The following is a 12,859-nucleotide window of genomic DNA, read 5'->3' as shown; positions in this document are numbered from 1 at the left end:
GCATTGTTTGAAGATCATACAGTTAAAAAGGGGGCCCAAGTGGTCTAAAGCACTCTCCGTTACGGATCACTGCCATCTCACCTCTGTCTGCGTAGGTTCTTGTCTCAGATTCGTCCAATGTGGGTATGTGAGAAAGCTTGCCAGTAGCTTCTCAAGGGTCGGTGGTTCTTTCCGGGGTTTTCCCGGGTTCTTCCTCCATCATTAATACTGGTCGCCATGTATAGCCTATTGTGTGCTGAAAAATGGCGTTAAACCTTACAACAACAACAACAACAACAACAACAACAACAGTTAAAAAGGTTCTAGCTGAAGCTTCACTGCAGTGAAAAATCGAACTAGGAATGCCCTTTCTATAGAAGATGGATGCTTTTGGTTCAATTGGAATTACCACAGTTTCCTCTTATATCGGTCAAGTTGTTTCACAAAGAAACAACTTCTCAGTAGAGATCCCCAGTTGCAGTCTCATCTGTGCTGGGGATCATCAGGTTAGCCTCCTTTGCCGAATTATAGCACTTAGGTTCTATATGGCATCTGTCAGAGAGAAGTAAGGGCAAGAAACAGCTTTTCTTTCTCATAAAAGGCTCTGATGATACTTCAGCATCCACTTTTTCCAGATGGATTTCCTTTGTAACTCAGAGAGGGACAATTCATGTATATGAATAAAGGCCCACAGAGTAAGGGCTGTTGCTACTTTTTTGGCTTATCTCCATTATTCATCTTTGGAGGACATTTTGAAGTCTCATCTTGACAGTCACATGTGACCTCCATTTATTTATTAGTCTTTGTCATACCAGATTCAAGGTATTTTGATGGTGACAGTGGTGGTGGTTGTGGGTCCAGTAAGTAGTTGCATCACAGTGACCTAACCTGCTACTATTTAATAGCAGTGGATGCTTTTCTTATGATAATTTTGATCCAATTGATCATTCACCTTCCTCGCTGACAAATTAGCTCAACAGTAGTGAAAGCTAAATGCATTTCTGATATGAAAATATAGTTAGGGGTGGAGGTTTAAAACTACTGTTCTGCTTGCTGATTACTATTTAGCAGCCGTCATCATTTAGGACCAACTAGATGTCATACTAAATTTGTAGTGAAAGCTGCAAATTGATGTGGACATCTGTTCAGAAAAAGTGGCTATAGCATGATTGTTAAGATGGCTGCTATAGTCATTATATCGGATGTTTTGAGTGACACCGTTTTCATGTTGGCTGAACCTTGGGATGACTATGAAAGTTTCATGGTAATCCTTCAGAGTTCCGGAGGGGTAGTGGAAATTCTGCGCTAATAACAGAAGTATGGATGACGCATGTTGGACAGTATAGTAATAAATGGTAGCGTGACTCTACACAGCACAGCTACTTTGTTTTGGCTCATCTTGCTTTAAGACCAAGATAGATGGCTCCATGTCTCATGTAGTGCATCATCTGAAGACGAAAACAACTGTGCTGGGGGGAGTTGGGGGTTCTCCCCCAATGGGGTCTCGATGGATGGCTCCAATGATCTGGGGGTATGGGCCAAAAATGCATTGTACACTCGTACAAAACTGATCCTGATGTACCTTACTGCCTGAATATATTGCAAAGTTGTTACGTTATTCTCCTCCCCCCCAAAAAAAAAAGTCATTTGAAAAATTAAACTTTGAACAACACTTGCAGAATGTCACATGTTCATTGTGCATGTCAGTGTTTACACAGTAATTCAGTTACAATAATTTGTCAATTTTTGCATTAAATATCATGTCACAGTTTACTTGGTAAAATTAACACCCAAATACAAAACTATATACAAATAATCACATACATTTACTTGTCTCTTCTGCCAGTCTTGCTCTTTTGCCACCTAGATGAATATTTATTCTGCTTTCCTTTTTGTTAGTGCCGACAATTTTAGTTCAGTGCTCCATCCTTTTCTTCCCTGAACAAAGTTGTATTTTCCTTTCAAGCACATTATTGGCTGTAATTTGTGCTTCTGATATTCAATTTCTCTGTATGCATCTTCTCTTAGAGGTCCTGGCTAGTGCTCCAAACTCCTACAATAGCTGTGCTCAAGCAAGGTTCATGTAACTCTAATATGCTTTTGGAAATTGTAAAACTTTTTACAACTATTTTTGATAATTTTAACCTCTGCACATTGCTTGAAATTGAATTATCAATTAATTGCACAAGACCATCAATCAAGGTGGAAGAGGCAATGACGGACAACATACCAGAAATTGTACCTGCATATATTAATGCTGCACAATTGCCATAAAGGACATGCCAGAAAAAGTGCATTTTGGTATATCATGTATTTGGCAGCAAACATGAAACATTGAAGAAAATAGCAAAGTCCATTTCTTTTTTTAATTTGAAAATTGCCAGTGCCAAATTTTGACAAGAAAAAAATGCCATGTCTTGTGTGCTGTACCAAAGTAAGACTGCACCTTGGACATTTCTGTCCCAGATCTGGCTCCTATTTAAAACTAGTCATCACACAACAATTAAGATTTTTCTTGAAAAATTAATGAGCAGCCTCCGAAACTTGCATTTCCAGAGTAAAAGGCAATTAAATTTGTTGTTACAAATTCCTGAAGTACTTTTAGAAACAAAAATTTCCCGTTGGTGACCGCATTCTTATGAACTCTAAAAAATAAGTTACACTTCAAAAGTATATCAACTTTTGGACCAAAATTGGCACACCATATACCAATATTATAACTTTTCAATTGCCAGATATGTAATTTTAAAAGAACTGATCATTGGCTTAAAAGATATTAACTTCTGGGCTGTTATTTTGAAGGTTGGTTTAGCCCAACCTACGGAGTTTTAAATATGACTTCATCCCTTCGCCATCTTGACAAAGTATTACATCTTGGTCTTTAATTTACTACTCAGTTTTAAGGAACAAGAATGCACGACATTGAAACAATGGAAAGTAACATGCATTTTTTTGTTTCTGATTTGCCCAGATTGTGCTGTTTGGGAGTAAATCAAAGAGATGAATTGTAATGAACAGTCACTGACGATTTACCTCCAATTACTGTACATAGGAAATAATTTAACACATTTTAAATGTCTTTTTTTATTTACTAGTATCAACGTATGAATACCTGAACATTTATTAAAAAGTATTATGGGAAATGTTTTCATGATTTACATATTTGCAAATTCACCTTTGTCTAGAAGATAATTTGATCAGCATTCATTTGAACTCTAAAATAAGTTACACTTCAGAAGATGGAAATTTTTAGAATTTTAGATTTGAATTTTTTGACAGCTCCTGGCATAATATCTTAAGATTTACAATTGAAGAAAATGTAAATTTGTAATCATGAAGCCATGATAAATTGCACAAAGTTAATATTACTCCTTGAAAATGCATATTTCAAAATACCATGAGCATAACTACTAACAACCATGTTAAGTGTAATTTTCAAATCCTTCTTGTAAAGCTCACAAAATGCCAGCCCTCTGGTATTGTCTTTCATATAAACTGATGAACTATATTTCCATTGACTTTCCACTTGAGCCAATCCCATTTCCACATTTTTCAAACCTAGGTCCAAATTTTTTGTGTCTTGTTCTCCCACAAAAACTCAGATGCCAGTTTTTTTGCAAGCATCCTTCTTTCCATCAGTTTCTGTTGCACAAAGGTCCATTATATGAATAGAAACTTTTGAACAGTCCATATACTCTTTACAATGATCATTGCACAAAGGTCCATTGTATGAACAGAAACTTTTGAATAGTCCAAATACTCTTTACAATGATCATGTGTTAAATAATATACAGACCAAATACTTAACAAAGATCCTTGCAGAATGGGGCAGGAGAGTTTTTTTTTATATTAAAAAAAAAACATTGGAAAGGTGAAAAAAATCACTCAAGAATCCTATTTTTATTGTCTGGAGAAAGTGGAATTCCACTTTAAAATGGAGAAAAATCATGTATGAAATATACTCGCTTAAAAATCTTCTACAATTTTCATAATGAGATCCACACACATGAGATGATCCTAATCTTAGTGTATGTCACCACTTTCGACATATCTGAATGTTCTGTGTGTATATATCATTAAGATCTTGGAGAGTTCAGTAATGAGAAAGATCCATGCATACCAATGATGTGATCATGCTGTTCGGGGGGGGGGGGGGGCACCAGACAGATGCCACCCCACCCCCATTCCAAAAAAAAAGAGGCTAGTGTTTTATCTGTGTACCCCCTCAGATATGCTGTGTGTTCTTGTTTAAGTACAGAATTTATATCAAAAATGTATTTTGAAATTTTTAATGGTTTTTTTTTCCCCCTAGTGTTATCTAAAGGGTTGGTCATCCATGCTGTTCATAGACCAGAAGATTATTATGATTGAAGTTGGCATATTTATGAGGTGATCTTGTATCTGATATGCAGATTTAAAAAAAGAAAAAAATTAGGTGTTTTATTTTATTTGGGATTTTGATTAAACTTGGCAAATAGTCCTTTTTATTTTATGCTAAACAGTGAATTACTTGATTTTCTAATTAAAATAATATTGATATTTCACTGCAGTGAAAAAATAACAATATTTTTTCACTGCAGGAACTACTTTTTTGGGTCAGAACATACTTACCTTTGATTTTTTTGTCAGTGAACTACTTTTCTTATGTACATGTCATTGTCATTATTAATAATCCCTGTCTGTTATCCTTGAAACTTGTAGTTTGTTATTCTGGAAAGATCAGTTAATTTTTATCACTCTGATGTGGAACTAATTTTGTGCACAGGTACACATAGCACAGCAGAACATGTATGGTAAACAGCTGACATTACCGTAAGAAATCTGCTAATTTACTGTGTCACAAACTTTAGGTAGACAACTTATGTGAGCATAAAATAAAAAGAATATTTGCTTGAAATGAGTGAATATAACGGATACATTTTATCTCATGGGTGAAAAACTCTAGTATTTGCACTTGTGGCTATGCCACTCGTGAAAATACTTAGTTTTTCATCCATTCGATGAATTATATCCGTTATTCACTAGTTTCAAGCAAATATCGTCATTGTCATCAGGAGTGGAAGGTGATGACGTGAAATTTATATATGTTACTGATATGACTGCATCAAGTTGGCTGAACATTTCATCAGTCTAGAAACTATCAGATTTTCAACATGGTTGTTAAATAGTTGTGTTGAAGGGATGGAATCTATTTTGGTTGGCTGAGCTTGTTACAAATCTGAAGACCAAATTCCACCTTGAGTTTTTATTATCATTGTTGTAGATATCTTTAGAAATAATTTTCATCAGCATGTAGTAGGATTGGTAACATTATGTTTTTGGGAGGTTTTTGTTCTTAGTACAACACTTGCCTGCTTAATGAAATATTTTACTGTTAAGTTATACAAGTAGAGTCAGTATTAGGGACACGCATGCCTTTTGTTTGCCTTTTATGCCCAGTGTATGTGTGGGTGTGGTTTAACAACATATCAAGTAAAACAACTTGCACTAAATGGGACCAACATTTCATTATGAAGATTGCCATAGTAATCAGAATTTTGTTTTTCATTTGCCTACTAGTGTTTACAATGTTATGACTCGTGGTCATCAAATATAACAAAGGGAGTGAAGCCAACAATTTAAATAATTAAATAAACAATTTCTTTCTTTAGAAATAAAGTGAAAATTCAAAAGGCTCAATATTATGAATTAAATCCCAAATATCCTGTTACAAGTCCAAAAGTATAAAATGTTTCAAATGAATTCCAAGTCTTGAATATTCTGATGTATGACAGTGATGTCATCCAGAATGTCTTTGAATGAGTTCTCAATAAATCCCAAAGTAGTATTTTATTCCAAAAGAAAGTGAGCACTTAGTAATTCAAATGAACAATTTAAATAAATCCTTAAATTATATCTGAACACAGCTGCAAAATCTGAGTGTAGGTTTCCAGAGACTGATATGAAACAGGAATGAACACTTTGTTTACCAGATCTTAATTATATACAAATACCTACTCTACCTGTGACACACTAGATATCTTTGAAAAACAAAAATGGAAAATTCCACCAAATTCTAAACAAGTTTGCTTCCAGAACCTTTTAAACTTGTAAACAAGGTTAAGCCTTGAACTCAAATTTGAGTAAATATCTTTACAAACTTGACAAATGTCATGGGGGCAAAACTTCTTAACACAGAATTCAAGCATGCAATATACAGGGTTCCCATGCTACTGGGAAATCTGGAAAAAAAGGTCTGGAGAAATGATAATTTTTTCCCAACCGTGAAAAGTCCTTGAATTTTGCAATATTGATGAAAGTCTGGAAAAACCTGGGAATTTTCCGCCACCACTTGATGCCTATTGTAATTAAACTGATTCATCAGTTAAATTTATTGAGTTCTAACCAGAATATTTGGAGAGTGCAGTATGGCTCATTTGGTTGCTTGCAAGAAACATATATGTTGAGTCAGTTCAAACGCCCAGTGGATTAGATTCAACTAGTAGACTTTTATTTTCAAAGTCAGCTCGAAATCCATATCGTTCCAAACATGGAAGGTATGAAAACCAGTCTGATATGAAAGAATACAAAATTCTCCATATTCTGGAGTTTTGTTGTATCACGAGACTACCATGTTGACATGTGCTCTCTGCTTGATAAATCAGACTGGCCAGATTGTTGGGTTTTACAAAAAGTATCTTTCATTTAATGTAACTGAATTTCTGTACAACAACATTATAAAGGAGTTTGTTGTTGATATCACATGACTATTGGACTACCAATGTCATTTGAAATTTGTGACGTCATGTGACTATTACTGCAAATGGCGATGTGTCATTTTTCATCTTGTCTGTACAACCTGATGGATGTTACAATATGAGATCACTTTAGGGGCAGGATCAACCACTCCGGTGGCATAGTGGTTAGAGCGTCCACCTCGGAAGCAGGTAGTCATGGGTTCAATCCCCAGCCAAGTCATACTAAAGACTTACAAAAATGAATGGTACTAACAGCTGCCTTGCTAGGTGCTCAGCATATAAACTACCACACTGCAGACATTGTATCGATATGACTTTTTTTTTTTTAAAGCTATGTTTAAAATCCTAATCACACAAAACATAACATTTATAATACTTGCCATTTCTGAGAAAATAAATTATTTTCCTATTGATTTCATGCAGGTATGAGTCGATATAACATGAGTTTACATTTTCTAGGCCCACCGGTAAGCGATTACCATATGTCGCTGTTACACAGTGGTGGCAAATTCCAAATTTTCGATATGCAGTTGCAATGACACAACACCCCACCCTAAATGTCCAAATATGAAAAATGGGGTGGGAATATTCTGAGGAAACTCTATTAGAAAACGGACTGCTATTCATTTTAAGCCAAATTTGTAGTCCAAATTGTTGAATCTTGGAGCTGACATGAGAAATTGTCTCTTATATGGTACATTAAAAAACAATATGGGATCCTGTATCAATACAGGTTTGGGGATTGGTTTAACAAATTACAAGACAAGTTGATTTTACAGAAAATTCAGTTCTTGTTTATTATAATAATGAGGACTTTGTATAGCGCCTAATCTTTAAAAGCTCTAAGCGCTTTACAACATTAGACAACACCTATAAGATAAGAAACATAATATTATTACAAAAACAAACAACATGAAATTAGAAAAACATTAAAAAATAAAAAACATGCTGAGAATATTTTAGGTAAGAAACATTATTAGGTCTTTAAGTTTGTTCTTGCAGTCGAAATAAGTGAGTTTTGAGAGCCCTTGTGAATGTGATCACTGTGTCTTTGTGTCTAAGTTCAATGGGCAATTCATTCCACGTTGCTGGGCCCTGGTATGCAAAAGAACGCTGTCCATATGACTTTGTTTTTATAGTGGGATTAATGAGTATACGATTGTCAGAAGAGGAGTGTAAGTATTTTGCTGGTGTGTACACATGGGTGAGGGCAGATAGGTATGTTGGACTAGAGTCCGACAGTGAAACGTAGCACAGAGAACAAATTTTGTGTTTGATTCTGGATCGAACAGATAGCCAGTGTAGGGTACAGAACAGCGGGGAGGTGTGCTCTGATCGTGGTACTCTAAATATGATCCGAGCAGCTGTGTTTTGAAGTTTTTGAAGTTTCTGGAGCAGATGTTGAGATGAACCCAACAGAATTGAGTTACAATAGTCCAGTCTTGAAAGTACTAATGAACACACAAGTGTTTTAGTGGCATCAACTGAAAGATATTTGCAAAGTGAGCTGATAAATTTAGGGTTAAATTCTTTTTGATACAAGACAAGATTCTAATTATTTGCGTTTATTTTTTTATTTATACTATAATAGGAAATGTTACTTTCTGTGATGCATATATATATATATATATTGCTATAGAATTCTTCAGAATTAAAGGTTTGAAAGGAAACAACACAATTTATGTTCCTTATGTTGTTCCCACTTAGCAACATAATGCAGCAAAATAGTTATAAGTTTTATTCTGTACAATGAAATCACTTTACATGCCAATTTATAGGAATATAATCAAACTTGTTTCGTGTTACATTTTGTGGTTTTGTACATGATCATCTTTTCTGACTGATGTTTTTGGAGAGCCTTGAAAGAGAATAATCTTTACTTTAGATTTAGAAAAAAGCATGTTCTGTAATCTAAAATGTTCTTTAATTCCATTCAGTAATGGTCATATGTGAACATTGAAAAAAAATTCATTCCGAAAAACCCTGGAAATGATATGGAAATTTATCTTTAGAAAAGGAACCATGAATATAAATGTACATAATGGCCTGCAGAGGCTACTGAAATCTGTCTGTACAGGAGAGCTGTGTAACTGTTTATTACATTCTGGTTCTATGTGCTTTTCAGGAGCTATAAACATGGATGGTCTGCCTCCAGTAGACTGGAATGAACTTTTCAGCTTGCCCAAACACTACTGGGAGGATGATATCCGTGAGAGCAGACGCTTCCTTGAGGATCAGGCCAATGGTGATGTTCCTGCTGCTATCTGGAAAGAGTTGGATGACCTGGAAAAACGTGTTAAAGAGGAGCTGTAGAGTGTTCCATTACAAAGAAACCACTAGCGGTCAAGTAGTTCAGTTTTTGTGTTGCAATTTTGAACAGGTTTCAACATTTTCAGACTATACATAAACTTTACATAATAGCTGAGCCACAGACACAAACATCTTTTGTTAGAAGTTTCACTTTCTGAGAGACTTCTGGCTGAAATAAATGTCACAGATATGCCTCAGAATTAGCCCATGTGCTTTGATCAGTCTTGTCAATCAAGCAGAATAATTAATTGCAGTAACATCAATTTAAGTTCGGACTTAAGTGCAGACAAGGTAATGTACTATATGCCAACAAATTTTCGATAAGGAATACAAAGACATTGGAACAGTATCAGTGAAATTCATCAGATTCATAAGTAAAATGGGTAATGGCAGAATAAAAGCTTATGTACAGAATAAGGTAGATCTCAAGGATATAAACTGTATTAGAGAGCAAGAGGAGAAGAAATAGAAATTGCATTATCTTGGTTCATTGCAGATTACAATACAAAACTAACATCTCATTGAAGTAGCAATATATGTAAATTTTCATTTTATTGATTAAGGTGAGAACCTTTAGAGTAGTTTCTTGTCTAAATTTTTTTCTTTTTCAAGTCAGTTTTGCTAAGTCCTTTTTCTGTTTTTGCTTGTGAGAATTGCATTTGAAAGCACTGGTTTTGTCCATCATAACTTTGAAATTTATGAGTTTGAGGATAATACAAAAGTAAAACTTGTATTCATGACAATACAGGTCTTTTTTTTTACTTTGTATTTTTGCATTTGCAATCTATGCAGGCCTGATCCAACCTGTTTTATTCTGATTACATTTGGCATCATAGGGTAAAATTAAAACTTTGCTAGCTGTCTAAACAAGAATCTTGTGGTCTTTCATTTTATGTAATGGTAACTACATTCATTATTTGTATTAGATCTTTTGCACCTGTTTTAATGCTTATTATTGCTATTTTGAATTTCTGTTCATTTTTAACATCAGTTAAATATTTATTTCAGGGAAACATTTACTTTTTTCCCAGATATACTGAGATTATTCGAATAATTTGATTCTTTTTCTCCACAGATCTGAAATGCATGTCAGATTGTTTAAACAGATTTATGACTTAGGGGACCCATTATTATACATGTTTAAGTTGTGTGGAATGCACAGTAGGAAGCAATTGTTTAATCCAAATATCTTTATGCAGCAGCCTAATTGTACTTGAACATATTGTTTTCTTAATTGTTCAGTCAGTTGATTTATAATTTTACATAATTGTCAAGTGAAGACCATAGTGAAAGGCTCATTTCAGAGATTTGTGGAATTTTAACTACCATTTTTGTCGTCAACTCCATCAGTTTTAAAGTGGTGTGAGCCATCATTTCTTGATTGTCAGTTAAGAAGGAATGTGTAGCATGTAGTGCCATATATTGTTGATGGGATAGTAATGCCCAAGTTTTATTTGTGACCAAAATCTGCCTTGTATAGACCAATTTGCTTTCAGATTCATTTCTCTTAGTAGTGTGCCGACTCATCAGTGTAGCAATGCTTGTTAAAAGTGCTTGACTAACCTATGTGCTGTAATTGTACGTGGCAGTCTTTGGTGCATTATTTATAGTTTTTCTTGGGAAGGAATTGATGGATTCCAACCTACTTTGCATATTAGTGATAGTTGTAAGCATATTCTTCTTTTTTGTTGTTGTAAATCTGCTTCTTAAATACCTCAATACTACTGTCTATTTCAACAATAAATGTATTGTGACAGAAAGATACATTGTTGTTTATTCACCCAAAGCCCATATTTTATTGTATGTATATATTCTATGCTTCGGTATTCTGTCTTTATATGTGCATGTTTATAGACATGCATGCACATTTTTCTGGTCTTCAAATTGCTACAAAACACATAGGGTATTAACTGACAATATTATGCATTAATGCTGTGGGAGTCCAAGAGTGAATTGCCTTACAAAGATATGCACACCAGCAGGCTTGTCTTTACTGAATTTCGGTCTGTTGTGTTTAAACAACAACTGAGTGACAATCCGGAGGACAGAAATGTTACTGCGACATACTTCTCATGAAGTTTCATTAATAAATAAAAATTGGATCAGTGCAGGGGCAAAACAAAACAATGGTTGAAATGAATTCTCAATGACCTAGTTTTGGTACCATATTTTCTGGCCTATAAAGTCGATACAATTTTTTACTTGAAAGTCGGGTCTTGTATATATATTATGTAATTGAAATTGCATTGACTTGTATATGGATTATGGTACCCATTATGCTATTAAAATTGCTCTCTAATAGGCATAATTGAATACAGGTCACATAGAAGTAGCAATTCTTGTTAAATTACTATGTCAATAAATTATTAACTAATATGACTTTAATATTTAAACGTTTTGTCATTTAGTTTGCATTCTGCTTGTATTTTCTTAATTCTCAAGCCTGAAATTTTTAAAAAATTACTGGTTTAAAAAAAATCAATAGCTGCATAGCACACTTATGGCCTATACTCGATAGTGTACTATACTAATTCAAAACAGTTTGTTCCTAAAAGAAAGTAAGAAAGTTTTTTATTCATCCTTTTTAACCATACCTCTTTCTTCCAGCTCAGATTTTAGCCACTGGTCCATTATTTGATATTCAGTATACTGTTTGACACATGCGAGCAATTACCAGTATAGCTTTTTCATTGATTGATCCTACAAAGCTTAAACTTTCTACTGAATCCCACAAATCAAATGTTTGTATTTATATTTGACAAGGTTTCTCAAAAATAAATATGGTTTAAACTATTACTAAAATTCAGATACATAGATGGATTATCCATTTTTAGTTCTGCATTTCAGTTTAAAGGAAAGTGATGTCAACACCACCTTTATTCATTCTTAACCAGCTGTTGTTTTGATGTCTTTGATTATACCAATATTCAATAAATTGGTCTTTGGTTTCCAACAACAACAAAGCCAGTTGCCACAATTGTTTAAACCCCGATATTGGCTTTGGCTTTGGCTACTGATACTAGCTACAATATTGCTGATACCCCATTGTTTTTTTATCGTTAATCCGCATCAAGTATGCTACTCGTTTTTAATATCAAGCGGATTAAGAACCACAAGAAATGATGCTCACTCCCTCCTCTGGATGGAAATATTGAATTTAGTTGTGGGCATAGTTTTCATTGCTGTAGTACTGATACATTTTAACAAGTTAGGCGTGTTTTGATTAATCTTTTCAGTCATAATCATTCATATGAATATACCCGTATAAATCATACTTGTCTCACAACGCTTCAGTCAAATCACAAGTCTTGCACAGCTGCTTTTAAGATGGATGTTGTAAAGTTTGTGGAAGAGAAAGGTGGGAATATGGCTGCTCACAGGAAATATGGTGCAAGTGAAAAATGTCTGGCATTTTGAAAGTGCCTTCCCTTGGCCCCAGGTATGTTTTAATGGAACAGCCCTGACCAGTTCTGACCTGCACCATACATTTAGGGTTCCCACGCTACCGGGAAATTGGGGAAAAAAGAAGATAATTTGTTTTCCCATCCGTGAAAAGTCCTCGAATTTTGCAAATATTAACAAAAGTCTGGGAAAACCTGGGAATTTTCCTCCACAACGTGACGCCTGAAACAGTTATGTAATTGAGTTGTAACTGAACTGATCGAGAGTTAAATTTATCGAGTTCTAACCAGAATATTAGGTGGTTGCAGTATGGATCATTTGGGTGCAGGCCATAAATATATTGAGACAATCCAAGTGCTCAGTGGATTAGATTCATCTAGTAGACTGTTTGTTTCACAGACAGCTCAATATCTGTATTCTTTTTTTATGGA

At 34.5% G+C, this 12,859-nt stretch overlaps 1 protein-coding gene across 1 annotated transcript in view; it reads left to right on the top strand.

Moving 5' to 3' along the window:
* The window catches only part of LOC149782568 (phosphoenolpyruvate carboxykinase [GTP]-like), a 51,226-nt gene extending 40,440 nt beyond the window's left edge, over positions 1-10,786 (top strand). The window contains exon 13 of the mRNA XM_089934027.1: positions 8,842-10,786. Within this exon, the coding sequence (XP_089790153.1) occupies positions 8,842-9,029 (188 nt within the window). The 3' untranslated portion in view covers positions 9,030-10,786. The remainder of the gene's footprint in view (positions 1-8,841) is intronic.
* The last annotated feature ends 2,073 nt before the right edge of the window (positions 10,787-12,859 follow it).

This window comes from Sinohyriopsis cumingii, chromosome 15 (assembly GCF_028554795.1).
Source record: "Sinohyriopsis cumingii isolate HCF-2022 chromosome 15, ASM2855479v2, whole genome shotgun sequence".
Lineage (NCBI taxonomy): Eukaryota > Metazoa > Mollusca > Bivalvia > Unionida > Unionidae > Sinohyriopsis > Sinohyriopsis cumingii.
Note: the sequence above shows the minus strand (reverse complement) of the source record. Positions and strands in the feature narration are given on the sequence as shown.